The following is a 22,745-nucleotide window of genomic DNA, read 5'->3' as shown; positions in this document are numbered from 1 at the left end:
TCCTGACACAACAGAGATATCTACTTGTTTATACAGCGAATAACAATTTTATTGTTACAACAGTGCTGCTTCAGACAACCTGAGCTAGGGCTTCTAAGAGGGAGCTCTTTGCAGCAGAACAGGCCACACAAACATACTCGACCATCTCGGACAGATCTGTAACCAGAGACCTGATGTGAACTGTGGATGAAGCAGATCACCCCTGCAGACATTTCCTGATCCATCCACCAAGGGAGATGCGGCAGCGTGCAGTGACTCCCCAGGGTGGTCCATACTCTGTCTAGTGTATTAACGCTGTCCTGAGGTTTCTGGAAAGTAGCCGTACCTACAGACGCAAGTAACCACAGGCCATCGTGTAACTCAGAAGCTGAGGCCAATTCTCTCCACATTTCTAAGGTCAAAATTGAGAAATGATGCAATTGATGGCTTGAGGAAGGAATCGCTTTGCTTTGATTTGGGGTCCTGGGTTAATCCTTGGAAATCCAGTTGTGCATACAAGCCTAATAATTTTCTAGCTGCTTTACCTAGAATCAGCCCATTTTCAAGACAAAGAAACACGTGAAGACCCTGTAGAATTTATTAACTCTGGGTGGCTACAATTACACAGTTTCTAGTTGTATTGGAACACCCTGGCGCAAATGCTTAGACCGGTACTCCTGGCTGTGCAAAGCACTGTGCAGATAGGCACCTGGAGAAGTCAGGAGTGCTGTGTTTGCACCTATATGAAGAAGACAAAAAATAGCAAATGCTTCTTGATTGTTTTCCATTCTGAAATGGAATATATAGACCTTGAGCCTGGAGTCTCATCTGAGATTAGTCAGACACTACAGAGATTTACTTATCTTAATAACAAATTTTCCTGAACCCAAGATTTTTGCTTGGCAGTCTTCCTTACATGAACATTTCCATAAATCATTCTGATCTGAAATATGGCTAATGACAATATAAACTAGAAGCCACATTGCCTCACGGTTGCAGTTATGGCCCAGTGACAGCATGGTACAAGAGAACAAAAAGTGAATCCCTGTACTGCCATCCCACATAACCCACCTAGCTGGGAGTCCTTTCACCTTCACAAGAAACCAGGCTAAAACCTACTTGTCAAGGAAGACAATTCAATTAACAGAAAAAGCATGAGGTCTAGCCAACTAAATTCAATCACTAAAATGCTTTTCCTCCTCAGCCCAGACTGCTTTCTCTCCAGCTGGATGATTGTACAGCCACGGGTTTCTTTCCTGCAACAGCTCAAGTGAATCCGGAACCACTAGCGCATGCTAATTTCTGTGAAATATAATCCCCTCCGTTTCTTAGCTGGGCGTGTCCTCACAAAAATATCTAATTTAAGGCTGTTAGCTACCCCTTTGAATTTTTCTTTTATTATTTTTTCACCTACTTGCTGACCTTATTCATTGCCTCTGCTGCGTATATGGTTAGCTGTCAGCTGCAGCTACAAACCCCATCTGTATCACTTCCTCAACTTACAGGAGTAATTTTCCTGCAAGACCTTTTAACATCTGTGTCCCCTGTGTCTGAATCAGCTGCTTTTGTTGATTTGACAAAGACTCTGGCATATGCTACAGAGAACATATGGTCTAAGCATGCCTTTCTGTTACGAGACAGAGAGTGAAATTCCTCTGCAGATCTCTACAGATTGGAAGCAGAATAAATCTCTGCTGTTACATCTTTTGAGGCAACTGCTGACAGTAGTGTGGCTGAGCAGAGGTCTTATGTCACTGAGAGAGCATGAGAGGTAGCAGAGGGAGGAGATGTGTCCAGGGATAGGCACCGCAGTCCAGGACTGACTGTGAGATGTGCCAGGTATGTGACTTGTTGCTGTAGGAAATAGGTTAAGTCAGTAATGGTGATGATGATACAGACATCTGAAAGTAAATGCTATGGGAAAAAAATGATCCGTTTACAATAGTTATGAGTCAAAGGCACGCCACAATGAGGACAGATAAAACCGGGTCTGTGATGGACCACAGTGTGGTTCTGAAGGTGAGGGATGTGCAGGATGGAAGAGCTGCAGGAATGGAGGAGAAAGTTTGAGCAATTGTTAGGTTTGTCGGTGTAATAAACAAAACCCGTTCCGTCAAAAGATGAATGGCTATCAGCGTCAAGCTGTATTGAGAGGTCTTTGATCCTGCCCCAAGTGCGAGGAGATCCTGACTGTCCCCAGGAGTGTGAACAGGCAGGTTTTTCTGAAGTAAGAGATACTTGGGTAATGAGCATCTATCTCTGAGGAATGCATACCTGGAATTCTTTGAAGCAAATAGTTTTGTAGCAGGTAACGTCTGCATTTGAGGGACACCGTGCATTCACTCTTCTACTTAAAGTAACTATCAGCAGGCATCTGTGGCCGTTCGTGTGACTGTCAGATGACGAGTGGTGTAATTGTGAAGCACAGTTACCTCCAACTAAACACACTGAGTGCATGACACGCTGATACAGCACCCAGGGAGAAAGAGACGATTTTAAGGCTCACAGACACATTTTTTGCCTTCCGATGTATTTCTAGGTGAAACTGAGGACTGAGACACGTGTTTGCAAAGAGCTGAGAAGGTTCAAACCAGTTGAATCTGGAGAACAGTGCCTGCTCACACCCTTGTTCGGGAAGAAACGTTATTTTTGTTACTTGTCAACTCTAACCCCGAATTGCCAGTCATTGGGCAAGGAGCTTTTGGGAGGAACCCTGGGCTTTCGCTCGCTAGCCGGGGCAGTCGGAAGGAGTTAAGGGGCGATCGTGCCCCCGCCAAGGGACCCTCGAGCGTGTGGGATGGCTGTGGATTCTCCACGGCCACCGCTTGCCCGACATGCGGGCTCCGAGGTACCAGACTTGGAGCTGCAGCAGGGACCGGCCGGAGCAGTACAGCAGCTCCCCGTTGTACATTATTTACTTTCCTACTCGTGTTCCCGGAGCCTGCGCTAAGCGCTGCCCCGCCGAGCTCCTGCAAAGCGAACCGGGTTCGTTCTTCCCCGGTGCCGCCCGCGACCCCCGCCGGGCTGCAGCTCTCGGGGCGGCACGACCGGGCTCCGGGGGGGGGGGGTAGACGTGTCCGGTGACCCCAGGGTCGGCCGAGCCGTGCTGGAGATAACCAGAAGTTTCCAGCCGGCCAGCTCCTCCGCGTCCCTCCTCCTCCTCCTCCTCCGCGTCCCTCCCCCCGTCCCTCGTCCCTCCTCCTCCGCCGCCCCCCCCCCCCCCGCGCCGCCGTTTCCAGACACTTCCAGCCCCGCCGCCTCCGCCCCCCCCGGCCCCGCGGCGGATAAAGCCGCCGGTCCGGCGCCCCCGCCCGGCACTGGGCACTCGCCACGGCCCCGGCTCCGGCCCCGGCCCGCCATGAGCGCCGCCGCGCATTCCCCGCCGCCGCCGCCGCCGCCGCAGATGGAGGGCAGCGCCGAGCCGCTGCCCCCCGGCTGGGAAATCAAGATCGACCCGCAGACGGGCTGGCCCTTCTTCGTGGATCACAACAGCCGCACCACCACCTGGAGCGACCCCCGCCTGCGGGCGGCGGCGGCGCAGGTACGGCGAGTGGTACCCCCGTCCCCGGTCTCCCCGTCCCTGTCCCGTCCCGGTGGGGTGGGCTGGGGGGGGCCGGGCGCTCCCCCCCCCCCAGCGCATGGCAATGCAGTGAGGGCAGGAGCTGCCTTTTGTCTCTGACGCACTGCAGTCCCTTTTTTGTGCATTAAATCATTTGATACCTCGGCCCTGTAATGTTTATTTAAAGTTGGTTAAGTCCACCCGCCCTGCCAGGGAAGACGGGAACCTTGATTTATTTTTCAGCTGTGAGCAGCCCAAACAATGAACGCCCTTAAAAAAATTAAGAAGCCCGGCCCGGACTTTTACTTGTCAAGTTTTGTTTTCCCTTTTTATTTTTTTTGGGTGGTCACAGAACTATCTCAGTAGCTGTCTGGTCTGGTTTTGTTCTTAAGCATGCTCAGAGAAAAGCCGTATCTTAGTCCAAATATGTCCATGGAAGGAGAGGCGCGGAGGGGAGAGCCGCTGTGATTTTGTCGGGGCCCTCCGGAACGGCCCCGTCGGGTCAAATTCCCTCGGTTTTGGGGAATACAGCCTCTTCGGGGAACGCAGCTCTCTGCCCCGCGCTGATATTCCCGCAGCGCAACGGCTGTCGGCAGAAAGTGCTGGAAACTGGAGCCCCAGTAGAAGTTGCCGGGTGGGAGCGCGGTTCCCCCGGGGTTTTCCTGCGCCGCTCCGCGGGCAGCACCGCTTCGCCCCGGGCACGCCGGCCTTGCCGGCTCCCCAGCCCAGCGCAGCCCCGCCGCGGAACGGCTTGCGCTGGGTTTGGCGGCCGGGGTCCCCGCCTCGAACCGGTGGGGGCGGGTGGGGGGGGCTCGGCCACGTACCCGTGCGCGGAGCTCCGTGGCCGGCGCCGGGAGAGGCGGGGGCAGCCGGCGCGGAGCCGTGCGGCTGGCCGGGAGCCCGAGGCCGGCGGCTGCTGCGGGGCGGCAAGCGCTCGCCCTGGCCGGGGCAGCAGCCGCCTCACGGGGCCGGGGAGAGCGCAGAGAAAGTGCTGCCGGCAGCTCCCCGAGTGCGTGTGAGCCTGTGCTGAGCGTGCAAAAAAAAAAAAAAAAAAAAAAAAAAAAAAAAAAAAAGCAGTACTTGGGAGGTACCGGCTGCCTTCGACGTGTATCTCCCAACGTGCCTGCTGCAACAACTTCTCCTGTAGCCTTACATAAAACATGAGGATCAAAGCACTCGGCCTTTATTATTTTAAGAACTTCATGTTCCTTAAAATAGTAATTGCCCAGTTCGTGGGTGCAGACCATGACTGAAAGCCGGGTGCGAGAGCAGCCTGGTATTGAAAAGAAATGAAAGGGACGTGCTTTTCTATCACAGATTAACCCCCTTTTCGACTTCCTAAGGGCTAGTTCACTGGATCTGTAAATAAGCACCATAATTCTAGTAATAATACAAAGAGGTCATAAAAAATGTAATTTGATAATATGAATATTGATATTGGCATAGGAAGAAGTGCTTTAACTCCTTTTTGGAGGCACCATCTTTCTGCTGTAACGAGGCACCTGTTAACACTGGCTGTTATGGCAATAAAAATAATAAATAGTATGTTTTATAAACCATAAAACCTTACTGGAGAGGAAAAGTGCGCTTTTGTTACGGAAATACCACTTGAAACTAACCCATTTAACAGAAAAGTCACATTTAAGCTGCTTTTGATAATGGTGTGAAAAGAGGCTTTGAAGTACTCTGATGGATCAGTACTCTGCTTGAGTGGGTGCCTGAAACAAAACAGATTTTCACCCCTATCTGATGTGAAATCTGTGGTAATGAAAAGTGCCTCTTCTTCTGCCAACTTGCAAGGGTTATTACAGATAGAAAAAGTTGCACCTGCTTTTGAATGGCTTTTGTGGGATACACTTTCTTCCAAACAGAAAAATCTGTTACTGCTCACTATAAGCGGGAATGTGTGTATGCTTCGGGATCGTTCATGGGGAGGGAGAGAAAAGCTTCCAGAGATGAATATGGAAAATGACTGACTTTGGGGAGTTCCTGTTTAACGTTGTTCAAAGAAAAAAACCTCTGGTTTATGGTGATAGAAGTTGTGTGTAACTGATCTCATACAGCCATTTGTCAGAGCCTTGAGTTAAGAATATCTGCTGGAATCAGTGGACAGCTTCTGAAATCGTTTGTTTGTTAAGTACCAGTGTATTTCACAAAAACAGGTACTACTTAGAAAAAGAATCTCAGAATCAAGCCCAAGGAAAGTATTTCTCTTCCTAAATAATATTTCCTTAGCTAGACAATGCCAGAGAAGACAGATTACCCAATTACATTGAATTTGAAATCCAGCAGTGATTTCTTGAAGGCATTAGATTCTTTTTTTTTTACCTAAACGGGTAGGAAGAACAAGATCACAGGCACTCGCAGAAAGAAAGACTAGATATGAACACCTTTCTGATTTCCCTCATTCTCAGTCTAGCTCAAATGAGAACTTGGGGCTTTTAGAAGTGATCTGAGAATTGCAAAAGCTGACTGCATGTGTCAGAATTCATGCACCTTTTCAAGGATGATTATACAAAGATCAAGCTTGTACTGACTTTATCGCTGCCTTGCTTTCATTGAAATCAGCCAGTGAAACTAGCAATTTTTTTTATCACCTTTATGATGGTCTTTAAATAACCTTTACACTATGGCCATCAATATTCTCTCTCTGAGTATTTGTTCTCTTTCTGAAGAGACCTAGGCAACGAAATGAGGCATTGCACTAAGTGGACAATGAACGGCGCACAGGTCTAAAGCTAACTGAGCTTTTCTAGCTAAGTAATATAGCTGAGACAGTATTAATAATGAAGTCTTTTTTTTTTTTTTTTTTTTTCTTCAAGGACTTGGTCTTGGTCTTCTCACTTACTCTAGGCTTGTCATCAGTGTGACTATGCTGACTGCAGTAAACTGTCAGAGATAATCAGGTAAAATGAGAAATGGCTCTTCTAAAATTTTAAACCATGACAGAGCCATTTTAGATGAACAGAACCAGACCTTGATTTTGCATTTAACCAGACCTTGATTTTGCATTTAAGTACGTATTTTAGATGTGTTCATCAATTCAGATGGCGCTCTGTTATTTCCTCATTCAGTCTGGCCTTTTTTTACCCATGTGAAGGATGGCTGTCCTTCTTCTGCATGTTTAGCTCTGTTACTTGTGTGAAATCATTGCAGTATAAGGCTGGACTAGGGCGACTTTCCTGAGAAAGAACAGAAAATCTCGCACCATGCTCCAGAGAGATAAGCTGTGACTTTGCAAATGACTGAAAAACATTTATTAACAAAACCTCTTGGTAGACTAATGATTTTCTTCCAAGTGTCTAATTAGTTAATAGTAAGACATTCAAAGCATAAGGTACAATCGATGTTGTGAAGCATGTATATGCATACTTTTACTAAAAAGGTGTTTACTAGCCATGTCATTCTTCTTCCTATCTTTTCTTTAGTAGAATTACTGATTTCTTACACTTATCAGTTGTTGGTATTTTTTGTGTTAAGTTACGCCATCACAGCTCAGCATACTTTCTGCAGGGTTGTCTTATAATGTTAGATTGTTTACTTGGTGTTCCCCAAAGTGTTGATAAAAATAGATTACGTTTAAAGAAGAAAACAGAAACAAGGCTTGTGTAAGTATTTATTGATGCCCCTTCCATATGTTGTTTCCACATGCAGTAAACCCAAGGGGAAATACTGCAACTAAAAATAGGCCAAAGGAATTGACTGTGCTGAGCTTCACTGAACTAATACTACAATGATCGATAGCTCACTAATGCCTTGGGTTTGAGAAGCTGTACCAGCCAGCCACAAAGTCTGGGAGCAGTCATAAAAGTGATATATTCATTGGTTGCAACAATGACTGCACAGGTCTAAACAAAGGAAGAAGCAGCCATTTTACCCTTGTACTGATGGCTTCATTGGTATTTGGGGAACAACTAACTACACCTAAGTTTCCCTCCTCACCCTTCATGACTGTTGCATCTCTTTTCTCTCTGCTTCCCCAAAATAAGTCTTAAGTCACTCAATTCCCATCTCTTTAGCAGTGAACTTATTTTTGAGCACTGACTTCTCACGTTCGAGTTGACTGAAAAATTCTTGGTAGACCAAATTAGAAATTGCATTGAAAGTTCAATACAGCCTTGCTGCGTCTTTTGCAGTGGCTCACATCAGTGGAAGGGAATGTAAGACTAGGTAACAATTTAAGTCTCTCTTACCTGCAGTGGTTTTTATATTACTTATGCTGATGTGTGTTCTGTCACAGTCAGGTTAATAAACTAGTTGCTGGATTAAAAAGGTACTGTACATAAAAGGCATAATATGTAGGAGTGGTGAAATTATCAGTAGGGGATTTTTGGAGGGTTGTGTACTGGCTTTGCCCAGATGCCCTGAAGCTGCTTTCTGTAGTTCAGATTTAAAGCCCCCCTTGATAGAACATGGTAAGCAGGGAGTTAATTTATGGAGATACCAACTAATCTGAAAACAAGGGGTGGATCAAATTGGAAATAAGAGAAGGGAACACAAAGAAATGACGCTAGAAATAACACGTCAGTGTCTGGGCAATCATGCAAGAGGAAAAGCAAGGAAAGTTTTGCATGGTTCTGTGTAACTCCTGACACAGCGTACGTCTTATCTAAAGGAGAAGGGAAAAATACTTGTGCCAGGTGGCAGCGTTCTTACCTAGGAATCATATTTTTAACACAACATATACACAGGCAGGACTTGAACCATGATAAGGGAGGTAACAGTCCAATATGCTTGGGTGTATATAGACACTATCACCTTCTAGGTAAGCTCTGTCCCCATCTTTTTCTGTGGCAGCTATGCCCTTTCTTCATGCCAAGTTAAATATAAATATAAAATAGAAGAAATGGCTTGTTCACAGAAATGACGTTACTTAATTATAGGTGAAAAAAGCTGTATCTTCAAATAAGTTGCAGAAGCTGTTTGATTTGGGGGGGGGGCTAATTTTTTTTTATTTTTCCTTCTTGGTTTTACAGACAGGAAAATGAGACATGGGGTGGTGAAGCGACTTGTCTAACATCGCCTGGTAGGTCAGGTAGCACAAAAGTACGTTTTTAGGGTTGATGGCAAAGCCTTATAATTGATAAATAGGGTGCAGTGTAGCAAGTGTTTTTATAGTGTAGGAAAATTGCTGTTTAAGGAACTGAAGTCAGAAAACTGCTGTGTGCAAAATGAAATTTAGATGAAAATGTAGATCCTGACTATAACCTGTGAAATTAATAGCTGACTCTTCAACTGTCCTTTTTGTTGTTCTTGTTGTGCTAATTCTTGAGGCTTGTACTTTCTTCCATGTTCCAAATTTCTGGCTCACAGCTAATAGCAGGGAAGCAACAGGTTGACCACTTGCTTCTTGGGTAAGCACGCAGTGAACAGAAATAACTGAATAAAGTGTGTCATTCTCATCACCCTTGACAAGGATATTTCTGTTAGCGCTCTAAAGGGCTTTTCTTTAACCCCATCCAGTAAAGCTGACAGGATGGGTGGTGATACCAGAGCTCTCTAAGAGCGCTGCGCTCTTTGTAGCAGTCATTGCTGCTTTGAACACGTTCGGTTTGGCCCATCGGATGCTTTCTGTGCATGGGCCAACTTCCACTCCTGGGCATAAAGGGCAAGTGTTGTCATGTCTGAGCCAAGGCATTTTAGCCTAAGAAAGAATCATATTGGTGATCAAAAAAGAACAGTTTTAGTTCCTGAAACAAGATTGGTCTGCAAGATAGCCAACATATTTGCTCCAATAAGGCTCTGTGTTCTGGAAGGCTTAGGACTAGATTTCTTCTTCAATCTTTAATAGTGTCTATTTATTTCTAATGACATCATTGCACTTCATCAGTTAGAGCATATGTTAATGGAATACTTGCATAATACAACATGATAATTACAAGAGAGAACAAAAGGCCTATTTGCCTACACATGTGTACGTTAGGAAATAAAACTCAGCATTCAACAAGTAAAACATCAAAAGCAGCTTGGTGTGTAAATGGGTTATATGATGTGACCGACACAAAGCTCTACTGAGACAGCTCATGTGACTAAGCTTATTCATGGTTTTCTTCAGTCATTAGCTAATGATATCTTGCTCAAATGCCTATGTGCTCAGTGTATATTTTTAAGCACAAATTGTGAGTAAAAGAGTGAGAATGTAAAAATCTTTAGTGGCTGAAGCACGGCAGTAGGAAGTTAAGAGGTCAGCACTGAGAGCAAATCACTTTCCACCTTCCCACTTGTATACTGCTCTGGGAAGTATTAATGAAACATACTTTATGGTAATGTTGTACTATTAATATGCTTTAACACAAAGCACTGTTGAGAAACTTTTTAGTACTTTAGTCAAGTTACAAGGAATACTTGGATATGCTGATCTCTATCAGTAGCAAAGCTAGTGTAGTAGTTTTGATTTGTCTAGTTAGTGTAACAGAGAAGGACAAAAAAAAAAAAGGTCTGGCCAAAAGTAAAATACAAGCAGGTATGGAATCCAGTTCTAATGGTGAAAGTTTTGCCTTTCCCTGACTTAAAATGGTATATGTTTTTAATAAATAGACTTGGTACATCATTCTTAGATTTGACTATTAGGTACTACTGGCTTTGGTTATTCATGGCAATTTCTGAGGAAAAAATAGATTTGAGTATATGTGCAAAGAAAACTTAGTTGTTGTATCTCATTTTAGTTATATTGTTGTATTCTGTTGTGAAAGAACAGGATTGTACTACTCCCTTCTTTCTAAATATATAGGATCTGGGCTTAAAATCATGGGAACTATGCTCTTAAGTCAGATTTTGTCAGATACTGGCATTTTCCCAGTTATTTGAGCAACCAAAATACTTTTTATTCGCATGATACTCTTTACATCAGCAGCTTAAAAGTTCAGAAGCATACTGAAGTCAGTAGACCTTCTGTTTGCATACAGAAAGAGATATTTCATCTCTTGGTAATGTTCATAAAATTTGCATTCCTTTGCTAGATAATATTTACAAAACAAGTACAATTTAAATATTTGCACTGCTGCTCTGCAAGAGCTACAGGGGTGCTACATGTGTATATAATACGTACATGCTTTAGAGGACTCAAATTTACTGTACAACAAATAATATCAGTACAGGTCAAGAAAAATGCAAGACTGATGGCAGCAAAACTTGCTCTTTAACTTCTGTAGACCATTTTAGTATAAGAAGAATGAAAAATGTATTATGCAAGCAGTCTCAAAAGGGGGATTCCAGTTTTGATACAACTATTCAAGTAATCTAGCATGCATACAGAATACTGTGATGAATTTAATTCTATTGGTACAGCCATCTGGATGACTGCAATGGCAATTTGCAGGTTTCTGTGTTTCAGTCTGGAATAACACTTGAGCAGTCACTGGGGCACATAAGGAGTTACGCCATTATCTGCTCCAGATAGATAGTACAGCTGTACCGGGAGTTTTGTTGCAAGGTTATGTTTTTTCTCCTGCTGTCACTTTTTTCATTCCAATGGCACACAGTGTCAGAACTCGCTTAAAATCTGAGCAAGTTTTAGGATTTTTAGCGTCACTCCTGATGGTGCCCTTCCCATTGGAAGCCAAGAGTAGGATGTGGGGGTATGAAGTGTTTTTTCCAGTTGCACAACTTGTGCTGGCTGCACCTTTATTTATCATGGTGATGGCCTCACAACAGAAACACATGTCCTGGTCCCGAGAGGTGGGAGTGCTGTCATTCCTCCTGAGCAGATCTCCCAGGATGGCTCGGTTGTCCCACTCACAGCTTGTTCAAAACACAGCAGTGCATTTTTTTTCTCTTGTTTGACTGGCAATGATGACTCCTTTACACTTGCTCAGTGCCTCCTGAAATGGTGGATCAGGTCTGAGTTTCTGGTGGTGTTTCTGAAATGTACCTGAAGTGTAGGCCAGGACTGTTAAAAATTCTGGGCTGCTCAAGGGATTTTTTTGCACTTTTGTGCTCCCTTCTTTTTGGGGATTCTGTCTCTTAAATATGAAATAAGCGTGTGATCACAGCTGGGATTCCTGCAGTGCTGACTGTCAGCCCTGCTACTTATAGGAAAATTCATCAATATTCTGTTGCTTATAATTACTCTCAATTTTATTGCCAAAGAACTTGTTTCTTTGGGTGAGGGCAGGAGAAATTTACTGTAGCTTTTAGTGGTGAAATCTGAGTTGGGTTCCTGTTTTTTATACTTGAACTGGGAAGGATGATGGACTAATGCTTGTCATTCATTTATTGGTCATATCTCTTTGTGCAGATTTGTGTTAAATGTGAGCTCTGAGCTTTTTCAGAAAACATGCTTGTAACTATAACGAGCAAACACTGTGTTTGATAGAAGGCAAATAAACCCAAAAATGGCAGTTTTTGGTCTCCCAGCTGGCTGTCCTGTGAAATTTAGGAATTTAGGAAAGCATTCAGAGGGAATCCATGAATCTCTTCTCCGTAGCATTACCGCAAGAGTTTTTCAGAGCTCAATTCCATTCCTCCCCCCTTGACACAGTGTTCCCAGGCACACCTGAGCTTCTCCTGAAGTCTTCCAGAACCTGTTTGTCCAGGCTGGAAACACAGGCTCCCTTGCACAAAACAGAACTGCTTTGGCCAAAAGCCTGACAATGGGAGGGTATTGGGATCTGCATGCACTCACTGTAGTGCTGGATATTCTCACTAAAAACAAACACAAACCACTTGCAGCCATCTACCTGAACCCAAGGCCTCTTTAGTGTTTGGTCATGGTCCTGCAGTGTTGTTCCTCAGTGCAGGGTGTTTCAAAGTATATGGATTGTGCATGTTCATGGACGTATGAAATGGTGGGAAGAAAAGGAATAGGAAAGAAGAAGCAATGTTGAGGATGTGGTATTACAAACTGACTAACATAAGCAACTGTTTATAGAGTTAAATATTAATTGAAGAGAACAATGTGGATCAGGAAGAGCAGTTGTGATGAGAGCACTTTTCCTAAATCTGATCTCTCTGCCTCAGAGTTACTGATGGTGGGGGGGGGGGGGGGGTGGTGGTGGGAAGGGATGCTGCATTTGTTCCTTTACTGAGGACTGCTCCAATATGACTGCACTGTTAAGAGACACACACACACAAAAATTCCTCTGTGGTTAGCAGACCTGACTACAGGGGGAAAAAAGGCTGGAACAAAGGACCAACTTGAAATACTAACTTTCCACAGGAGCAGCACAGGTTGTCTGAAGCTGTAAGAATAAATGACAAATTATGAGAGTATAGTTTATGATGTGGTTCTTCAAGAGGGCCCAGTGTTTCCATTAAAAAAAAAAAGTATTAAACTTGCTAGAAGTTTCACTTGAGATCTAAACTGAGTGGTTTGAAAAAGCAGTCCAACCTGATTTTTCTTTGGTTTTGGGCTGCTGCTTTAGTATTCCTTACCAGGGCTTAAGTTGCAGCGGCAGATTTCTCAAATTGCTAAGACAGTTCAAAACAAGGGCAGCCTCAAGGGTCTGAAAATGAAGACAAGGGAGGGGAAGCCCATGGTCAGACTCCTAGGAGGGGGTTCATGGAGGGTGAGGGGAGTGGGACGCTGTCCTTGTTGAAGCATTGGCAATGATGTATCATTGTGGATTACTCCAGAAGATTTAAGGTCTTATCCCCAAATGGAGCAGTTCAAAACATTGCAGGCCCCTAAAATGCTGAGAGAGAGGAGCGGGCAACTAATCCCTTAGGGCAGATCTGTTGTACGCTCGGGTGGAGTGGAGCACCTGTGGCCGAGAGCCTTCTCATGTCAAGGCATCTGTAGGTGCTGCTGGCCCACCCAGCTCCTAAACCCTCCCCAGCACCGACCCTTTTCCGCAGGGAGTCTGACAATGCTGCAAGTGAGTGAATCTCCTTTTTATAGCTGTGGGAGCCGTGCCTGTAGGTGGGGTGGCTGGCTGTGAGCTCTCCAGTTACACCCGCAGCCTGCTGCCTGCTCCCTCCGTGTCGGGGAGACTGTGCGAGCAGCTGGTGTACGCTCGGTGCAGAATTCATCGAGTCAGTGTGGAGCGAGCGGCAAGGTGCTTCTTCCGACTGTCGAATCATCGGTTTCCCTCCCTGCCCGGCAGCCTGCTCGGCTCCGCTCGCCCGGCAGACATTTGGCTCTGACGCAGCCTCACATTGTTGCTAGCTGAGCGCACCTCAAATTTATTTTCCGGTGAATGCAGTTTGCTGGCATAACTGCGTGTCCCTCCAGATCCCGGGAGAGATGGCTGCCGGGAGTGCTGCAGATTTAGGGTTATGCTGGTAGAAGGTGAACTGGCAAATGCTTGTTGGTCCTTGGGGTCCTGAAGCCCCTAGACGGCCTGTTTTCAGCAGACGAGTGTGGTTTCCTGGTATGGTGAATTTAAAATGACTCATCTGTCACCGGTGGATCCCAGTGCAGACCTTGGCATGAGATCATCCTTGTTCTGCAACTGGAAAAGCCAACTTCAAATTACTTCTCTGTGCGAACTTTCTAGGCCTGGCTCTCCTCTATGCCTCTTTCAGAATTTTTCCTTTGTTTGTGAAGGGCTTTTTAATGAGTAAAAGGAAGGGCAACATCAGGCCCTCTGACTTTGAACTTGTTCCTTTCAGTACTTGTTATCTTTATTTTATTAACTTACCTAAATAATAGCCTTTATTCTCTGCAGTATCATTGCTCACAGGAATTCTCAGAAATTACTTTTTAAGGGGATACTGTCATATAGGAAGAACACTCAAAATCTGGTTGGTAGAAAAGTTAATTCTTAATGAATTAGTATATTAATGTGTACAGAAGTGACATTAAATATTTTTGCAGCTTAAACACCTCTTTAAAAATAGGGTTTCCAACACTTGCACCATATGTCCCCTTATTAAATTCTCCTCTTACTGAATAATGACATTACCCTCTGAATGACAGAGGTGCTTGTTATATGATCTGACTTAGAGATACATCTGGAACTTGGCCCTCGCAGGGCCTCAAAATAGAACGACCGATGCAGGAAGAACTTACTAGAGGACTTGTGAGGGCTCTTAGTACAAACCACTTCCACCCTTGCCAGAGCTTTGACATTGTCCAGTGAGTATACTCAGACAATGCAGGGATTTTTTTTTTCTTGCTTTTCAGTGTTTTCCTCTTTGTTACGCTATCCTGTTGCCCCCTTCTCTCTCTCCTCTGATTTTTACTGAACTGGATCCTCCCGTAGGTGAAAGTGAATATATCCCTCAGTATGCAGCATTAGTAACTCTTTAGGTAGCCAGTGGGAAGAACACCACCAGCAAACCTCGTGCTTCTGATGGGATTAGGCTTCCCTGAAAGTTTTTTGTCAGATGTTATCTATAGCACTGGGTGGGTTCTGAGAGGTGCTAAGGAAATGTCTCCGGTCCCACAGGCGCTTGTTTGAATTGGAGGAGCTCCATCTGAGGGGGGTGGGCTGGTGGCTAAATGCAAGTGCTACATGCAAAATCAGAAACCCTGTTGTAATTAGACAGGTATTTCAAAGCCTTAAGCTGGTATTTGTGAGAAGTGAGGGTGAAAGACTCATACATAAGGAGATTTTTTTTAGCTTACTCTCTTCTCTTGCCTGCAGATCTGGAGTGTTAACACCTGCTATTAGCTGCCCTGCATGAACCCAAGAGGGTCTGAACTTCTGATACACAGCTGATACTGCTTTTAGGACAGACGTGTAAGGCAGCTTTTTCTCACCAGGTGTATTGAGCTGAGCTACCAGCAAGTGCTATGTGATGTTTTTAACTTCTAGGAAGGCCAGTCATCAGCAAATGGTCCATCTCGTGATAGCCCCAAGCAGCCACAAGCAAGAGAAGGAAACGTGGGATACCCCAAGCTCCGGGCTGGTTATATCCCTATTCCCGTCATCCACGAGGGCATCGATGGCAGACAGCAGCACCCGTGCTTTTCTGCTCCGCAGCCTGGTGTGCAGCGATACAAGACAGAAGCCGTGCCTACCACGGTGCAGGCACAGCCACCTCTAAGGGGGGCCTATGTCGGCCCCGAGTCCCCTCCACGGGGACCGACGGAGGCTTCTCAGACAGATAAACAATGTGGACAGACAACGGCAGCTGCAGCAGCCCAAGCGCCGGCCACACACGGACCCGAGGTAACTTGTCAGTGTTGCTGGGGTGTGTTTGCATTGGTCTTCGCAGCATTTATGACCTGAATGTCACACGGGTAGTTTATCCTTCAGAAAGCCGAACTTGCCACAGGATTACATTTTCCCAATACTTCCAGAGTATTAAAATGCAAAAGTGCACAGTCACGGCAGCATAAATACGTAATGTTTTTAGCATCGCCCGCTTTCATTCTGGAATGGTTCTGCAGAAACAAATGCATGTAAATGGCTTCTGCGGAAAGGGAGCCTCTGAGCCGTGCAGGTCCTGCAGCAGGGGAGGATTGTTTTAGGGTTTGTTCTGGTTCCACCAGAAGCGGAGGATACAGGTAAGTCTCTTGTGTTCTGCACCATGAGTCAGAAACTGAAGTGAACAAAGCGGGAGAGGAAAAAAAATGGAGTGGCCAGTTAGCTAATAGCCCAGGCCATTTTATAAGCTGTACTGCTGTGATCTTTGCTTTCCAATTCAATACTTCAGTTGTATTAACTGTGTAGATTTACATATATACAGCTTTAAAAGTGAATTGTAAAGTATTTTTGTCATTCAGTGGCATGTTAAAATACTTCCAAACTATGAACTTTTTTTTTTTTTTTTTAAAAAAGAAATCACCCTGCTTGCTTTGTCTCAGAAAGTGGGATTTTGGTTTGCCTGTTCTCTCTAGAGAATTAGAAGAATTGGTATTCTGGTAGTATATGGAATTATCAACCTCATTTTTATTCAAATAAGATGAGCAAGGAAATTCAGCCTTCACCAAGCTGAAAATATATCATCAGGTCTGTAATTCAGCAGTGGTGGCTTTCTCTGAAACCTGTTCAGAGTCTGAACAACATAATTAAAATTCTGTTAGCAGGTTTCTCAGCTGTCTTGACTAATAATGCCTTGTCCATGCAGTACCAGGACAAAGGGCTCAGCTTTTCATCTCCCAACACCGTACAGCTTTGTACACAGAGTGGCTTCAGGAACATGTCTCCTGTGCCTCTTACCGAATGCAGTCCTCTGAGATAACTACTGAGGACCTCAGAACTTACTGTTACAAACTTAGGCAGTGCAGTGTGGGTATCGACTGACCAGAGCCTGTGATTGTGCCTTTAAACCCTATGTCAACAAGGCCACCAGTAGTGGCAGCGATGGGTACCATGATACAAACTAGCATTTACTTATTTATTAAGGCTGCTGTTTCATGGGCAGCTGAGCGGTTCACCAGCACCAAAAGAGGGGTCTTGGTCCCCTTCCTGCCTTGCCTTGCCTTCCCTTCTCTTGTCTTCTGGCTGTGTTATCCTGCCTTCTCCTCTGCCAGCTCCAGTCTGACCTGGCCTTTCACTGAGCTGTGTAACAAACCCATCAGGAAATCAGGTTTTTTTCCTCTTACTTAGTGAGTGAAACTGGTCAGAGAATAGCCTGACAGCTGCTAGAGTTGGTGCAAAGTAGGTGAGGTGATGGATTGGCATAGCAGGAGGTGGGAGGGAGCTGTGAACAAACAAACTGCCTTTCCCCAAACTACAGCCCTACAACGTGGAACACGCCAGAAACTGGATTCTGCAGCGAGCCCGATGCTTGCTTCTGCTAACAGCAGGTCTAAGCTAGTGCAGCTCTTGCTGCTGGTGCCAAGGGGCTAAGGTGTTAGAAGGTCTTAGGAGGGAAAAGGGGGCATTAGCCATATGTGCATTGCCATAGCCTGCTACCGAATTAATTACATGATTTAAAAACCAAACCAAACAAAATCTATTAGTGTGACCAGAATCAGAATTCTAAATGTGTGCCTCTGTTAGGGGTTTGTTTTTTGTCTCCAGCATATAATTTGTTTGCTTAACTTTATTTTACCTCAAATTTAACAGGTTTAGACAGGAACAGCTATGCAAAAGCAGCAAACATTCTGACTGAGCATCCACTCCCTGCTTATTTGAGGGCTGGGAATGCTGTAGCTCAGGTTTCTACTTGCTATAATGATGCGCTCTCAACTTCTGTGGTTTGTCTAGTGAGGCCCTTGGCCAAAAAAACAAGGAAGTGGATCCTGTGCATGACGGAAATATGAGTTCAGTTTCTATGACCATCTCCTTGTTTTCTCTTTGGAAATGAAAAGTACTGTGAGCACAAAATGGTTAAAATTTAATAATAGATTTTGTTTTCGTGGCAGCCTCAATCTCCTGGAGCTTCTGATTCTCCAACGGTTTCCCCTCAGTCCTCTGGCAGACCCAACGCAGGAGGCCATCAGCTTCCTCGCGGTTATATTCCAATTCCCGTGATCCATGAAAATATCCAACGGCAACCAACGCAAGTCTACCATCAGGCACAGAAGACACACTACCCTGCCCAGCAGAGTGAATACCAAGCCCACCAGCCAGTGTTTCACAGAATTCAACCAGATGAGAGGGAGCCTAAGACAACACGAGCGCAGTCTCCCTTCAGAGTGTCTCAGAGAGGCTCATCGAGCCGTGAAAGTTCACCGGCCAGAGTGACCACCCAGATGCAGCCCCCAGCTCCCATCAGAGTGCAGACAGTCGTAGACAGACCCCAGGTATGTAGAATGGCGAAGGGAATTACCTGCCAGGTATTCTGTTCAGTGTGGCTAGAGCTGAAAAATTAGCTTGTACTAACAGGTACATGAAAGCACGTAAAGCAGTCTCCATTTCCAGATTTAAACAAACTGGGAGATACTGAGATAATCTTAGCAGCAAGTTGCCTTTCCACCTATCATGATTATGGAGTCTTTGGATCACTGAAATATGATTTAACACACGATTTGATTTTCCTCTCATCAGAGTATAATTTGGTGTAATTATACTGAGGTCACTGATGTTGCATTATGTTTGTGAGAAGAAAATCAGGTCCATGGGATTTGTGGCATCTATGTAAACACACCTCATTGATGTCTCAGAACCATTTAGGATAGCATCAGATGCACAAATTAATTTTAGTTATGAAGAAAAAAGATCAGCAAAATCTAGTCTTGGAGCTTGTTATTCTTCCTACATGAAGCATGCTCTTGCTCATAGAACATGTTGCTCATTGAACATTTTTTCCAAATTAAAATTCTTAAGTAAAACTACAGTTAAGACTACGGGGAATTTGACAACTGTGAGTGTGTGGAAGGGGCTATGTATAAAAACAAGCCTTGATTTTTCTCTCTGGAGAGATTTCCCATTGAAAATGACAGGAGCAGAATTAGGTTAGTATTTTTGAAAACCCAGGTGCTAGGACAAAACCATGAAGACTTAAGATTCAATGGCATATTCTAGGTTATAATGCTAATTTATTTTTATGGGTGAGAATTTGACCTCCCTAATAAAATTTTATATTTAATGGGTAAAGCAGTAACAGATTGTCAGTGCAGGCCATTTACTTACTTCGTTTAAATACAAAATTAGGTATTTTACTTCAGCCATCTAAATCCATGAGAGTTGATCTAGTACCTTTCCAAAATCACTGTGTATGTGCACAAATAAGGGGCTGGCAGGGGAAGGAAAATACAGAACTCTTGAATCCAGTTTTCTGGATTCAATCTTGATCCAGTTTTCTGCTAAGATTTCAAGACTAATCTCAAATTTCAAGAGATTTCTGATTTGAGGATTGTTAGATCTGTAGTAATCCTAGGCATAGTCTCTAATCGCTACAGGGTAATAAGATTGACATAGTAACCTCTGCATGTAAGTACTCTAAAGATAAAATCAGTAAAAATAAGCACTAGCAAAAAAGAGTGTCCTGAAAACAGGAACGGGATGAGAATAGCCTAAAATGTGATTAAAACCCAGCAAGTAGTTGGCTTTTCAAGAAACACCAGCTCTCAGTTAGTGACATGCTGAGGATGAAATCTTGACACTGCTGCAGCAAATCTTACTGACTTATGTCAGGTGAGGGCTTTGTTCTAAGGTCCTATCTTATAAAACCGCTTGTAGGGCTGATCTTAGTGAGCATGGGCAGGGTTTGGTGGGTTGAAGTTTAATGTCTTTTGAGAGTCAATTGGTGCTTGTAATCTGCAATAGCTTGAAAACAATAACTGAACTCTTCAGCACAGTGCTTTTTTTTCCTATTTTAAAATGGTAAAATTCAGCAATGCACAGGAAAGATTAATTGTCTGGCATGTGAAAAAGTGCACTTTAGAAGTACAGAAAATTGGATGTTAGGTTCTTTCTTCTTCTTTAGAACGAAATAAGGAGCATTGTTCACTGTGTCTCAACACAAACTTGCCTTGCTCACCAGGTTTCTCAGCAACAAGTCCCACCTCAAGAGCCACCAAGACCATCCCCACCGCCTGAAATCAAACCTGAAAACAAGGCAGTCCCACCACCTGAAACTGAAGTGCCATCACAATGTATTCCAATTCAGGTCACCCACCAGGAACCAGATCTTAAACTACCACCCCAGAAGCCTCCAGCCATGGCAGAGAAAGCTGATAAAAAGATTCCCTGCCCAGCTAAGATTGTTCCTCCACAGGAAAGGCCTCCTCCTGAAGAAGCAGTGACACCGAAGACAGTGGAAACAGGAGAACCTCAAAAGCATCCTGGTGTTTTGAAAGTGGAGGCAATTCTGGAGAAAGTACAAATGCTTGAGCAGGCAGTCGACTCCTTTGAAGGCAAGAAAACTGACAAAAAATACTTGATGATTGAAGAGTATTTGACCAAAGAGTTGCTAGCTCTAGACTCAGTGGACCCTGAGGGTCGTGCGGATGTGCGCCAGGCCAGGAGAGATGGTGTAAGGAAGGTCCAGAACATTTTGGAAAGACTTGAACAGAAAGCAGAAGATGTCCCAGAACCTGTTGAAGTTGATGGACTTCAGCCAAATTTGCCAGAGCCTAAGCCACCACAGGAAATCATGGAGATTGAACCTGTGGTAGTCAAGAGCAAGGGAGATACCAGTAATAAAGATGCTAAAGAGGAAACCAAAATGGAAAGACCTCAGCCTGAAACTAAGGAAGAAGTGTTTACCAATCTCGCCACCACGACAAACACATCTAATAATCCAACTGAACCGTAGCCATGTGCTGAAATTAAAATCTCTCAGACTTTATAACTTAAAGTGTGTTTAAGTGAATTTTAAGTTGCATGCATTTCCAGAGCTCTTTTCAACTGGTTTTTAATCAACATAGCAGCTTGGGACACAGTAAACACTTTGTGGGGGAAGGAGGGAGTTAGAAAGTAATGCATTTATCCTTTATTCTTACACTATGTAAAAGACATGTTTCAAAAATAAACCCTGTACCGTAATCACTTTTAGATCAGCTGAGTGGAAAAAAAACCAAAACAAATACTTCAGGGTTAATATTGATGCGTGTTGTTTAGGGTGTATTCTTTTGCAGGTGATTTTTGTAAAATCAGTGGCCTGCATTGTCAGAATACCAGTCCTTCTATAAGTATAGCCACTCTTAACAGTAATGTTTTTATTTTTAATGTTCACAGTTGGGCACTTTAAGTAATGATGGATAGAAAGTGTGTAAGAAAATGTAGGGATATTTATATGTGTGCAGGACTTCGATGCTATATTTTAAGAGGGAAATAAAATAATATAGAAGCCTAATTTAGTCTTGTGGTTTTATAAGCTGGAAATGTAAGGGCGGTAATTGGTTTCAAATACACTCTTCTAAACATGGAGATTTCTTTTAGTACACCATTGTAGTTAAAGTCTGACAGCTGCTTTCTCACCAAGACCAAAATGTGCCATTCTCCATTCACTTGCTTCCTTTTACTGTCATTGCTGTATCACATATGTGGATTGAGGAAAGAATTTGGCTTAGCACTTCCTTCCCCCCGCCCCCGCTGTGGGAGTCACCATTTAGCAGAAGTGTTTATAACATTAAGAAATCTGTACCTACTGCTATTGTCTTACAGAAATTTACTTTACAGCATCTTAACTTGTTCTGCAAAGTCATTAGTCTTTTATTAACAACTACTGAATTTCCAGCCTAACACACCTTGTATTCATAGAGCTAATATGATTAAGAGGTAGTCCTCTCATTTTGTGAACAGTTTAAGCAATACTTAGTGGTTGTTCTAAGTGATTAGCAACTTACACTTAAGCAAGGGACATAAACCATACTTCAGCTACATCTATCTAAAATGAAAGCAGCAGAGTCAGACCAGTACAGAATGAGTGCAAGGGAGGAAGGAGTCTAACCAAACTCCAGAAGTTACCTTTGAGTTGTATTTGTAAAATGAACAGATCTTTTTTACCTGATAGCATATGTTTAGAGCATAGGAGGAAAACTTTAATATAGCTGCTCAAGACAATTGATTAGTTATTGAATTGCACTCTGAATCATGAGATTAGATTGGAAATTATGTTTAAACCCTTCTGAAAACCTGGTTTTAAGAAGCAGGCTGAGAGTGGTCATCTAGAACTGTCACTCTTCTGGTATTTTAAAATGACAATAGAGCATGTAAATTGTAATGCAACAAGTGTTTTGAAATAACAGTTGGACAGTGGACTGTGCTTAGTTGTAGGTAGAAGGTTGATGCTGCTTTTAGTTTCATTTTGATAGTCAACACCACCAGATAAGATAAGAATACACAATGTCTTGTAACCATTTGGCTACTCTAGCTTTTGGAGCAGCATTGTAGACATTCTAGCAGAAGAGGTGTGAAAGTTCATCGGCCTGCTTAATTCTTGTATGAACTTACTTCGGTGACACATTGCTCCTCCAGGATTACATTTCAGTTGAGGACATGCATCTCTGATGTCATGTAACAAAAATACCTAAATCGAGGAAAATCAGCTACGGATTCTTACAATTAAGCTATAAGCAAAGTCTGTGGGAGGTATGAGGCCCTATCTTTTTCTGGTTTCTCTTAGTAGCATACTAAAGTAATTCCTATCAAAACCACCTCATTAGCTGAGATGGCAATGTGGAAATTCAGATTACAGTCATAAAAACATACCATTTACAGGAAGTTAAACAGGTGCTATCCTTTTAAAACATGTCATCTGCTGCTAATGGAGCCTGATTCATGTTATACTAGTCAATGTTGGTCAGAGTAGGTGGAGTCAAATTTAATTACAACTGTTGTGTTTTGTTTTTTTTTTTAAAGAGGCAAAGCTAGAGTAGAGTTACACTCTGCTAAGCGGTACTTTAAAAGTTGATTATTAAAGTCAGTGATACTACTGCAGAATTAGGTACCAATTGAAATCAAGCAAGGTTTCATGATCTGGC

At 43.7% G+C, this 22,745-nt stretch overlaps 1 protein-coding gene across 1 annotated transcript; it reads left to right on the top strand.

Annotated features, from left to right (window-relative positions):
- The first annotated feature begins 3,278 nt into the window (after positions 1-3,278).
- On the top strand, positions 3,279-21,115 carry BAG3 (BAG cochaperone 3). The gene is made up of 4 exons (XM_030030490.1): positions 3,279-3,520; positions 15,238-15,594; positions 17,739-18,119; positions 19,802-21,115. Exons 1-4 carry the CDS (start codon positions 3,338-3,340, stop codon positions 20,573-20,575), a joined length of 1,695 nt encoding a protein of 564 aa, XP_029886350.1. The 5' UTR covers positions 3,279-3,337; the 3' UTR covers positions 20,576-21,115.
- Positions 21,116-22,745: the final 1,630 nt, after the last annotated feature.

The sequence above is a fragment of the Aquila chrysaetos genome, chromosome 11 (assembly GCF_900496995.4).
Source record: "Aquila chrysaetos chrysaetos chromosome 11, bAquChr1.4, whole genome shotgun sequence".
Classification (NCBI taxonomy): domain Eukaryota; kingdom Metazoa; phylum Chordata; class Aves; order Accipitriformes; family Accipitridae; genus Aquila; species Aquila chrysaetos.
The sequence above is the reverse complement of the archived record's forward strand: the minus strand, read 5'-3'. Positions and strand labels throughout refer to the sequence as shown.

Excerpts from the sequence above, each read along its gene's own strand:
- BAG3 (XM_030030490.1), top strand. The coding sequence starts at position 3,338 with ATGAGCGCCGCCGCGCATTCCCCGCCGCCGCCGCCGCCGCCGCAGATG. Across the intron at positions 15,595-17,738 it reads CGGCCACACACGGACCCGAG|CCTCAATCTCCTGGAGCTTC; the intron begins GTAACTTGTCAG and ends TTTTCGTGGCAG. Across the intron at positions 18,120-19,801 it reads CAGTCGTAGACAGACCCCAG|GTTTCTCAGCAACAAGTCCC; the intron begins GTATGTAGAATG and ends CTTGCTCACCAG.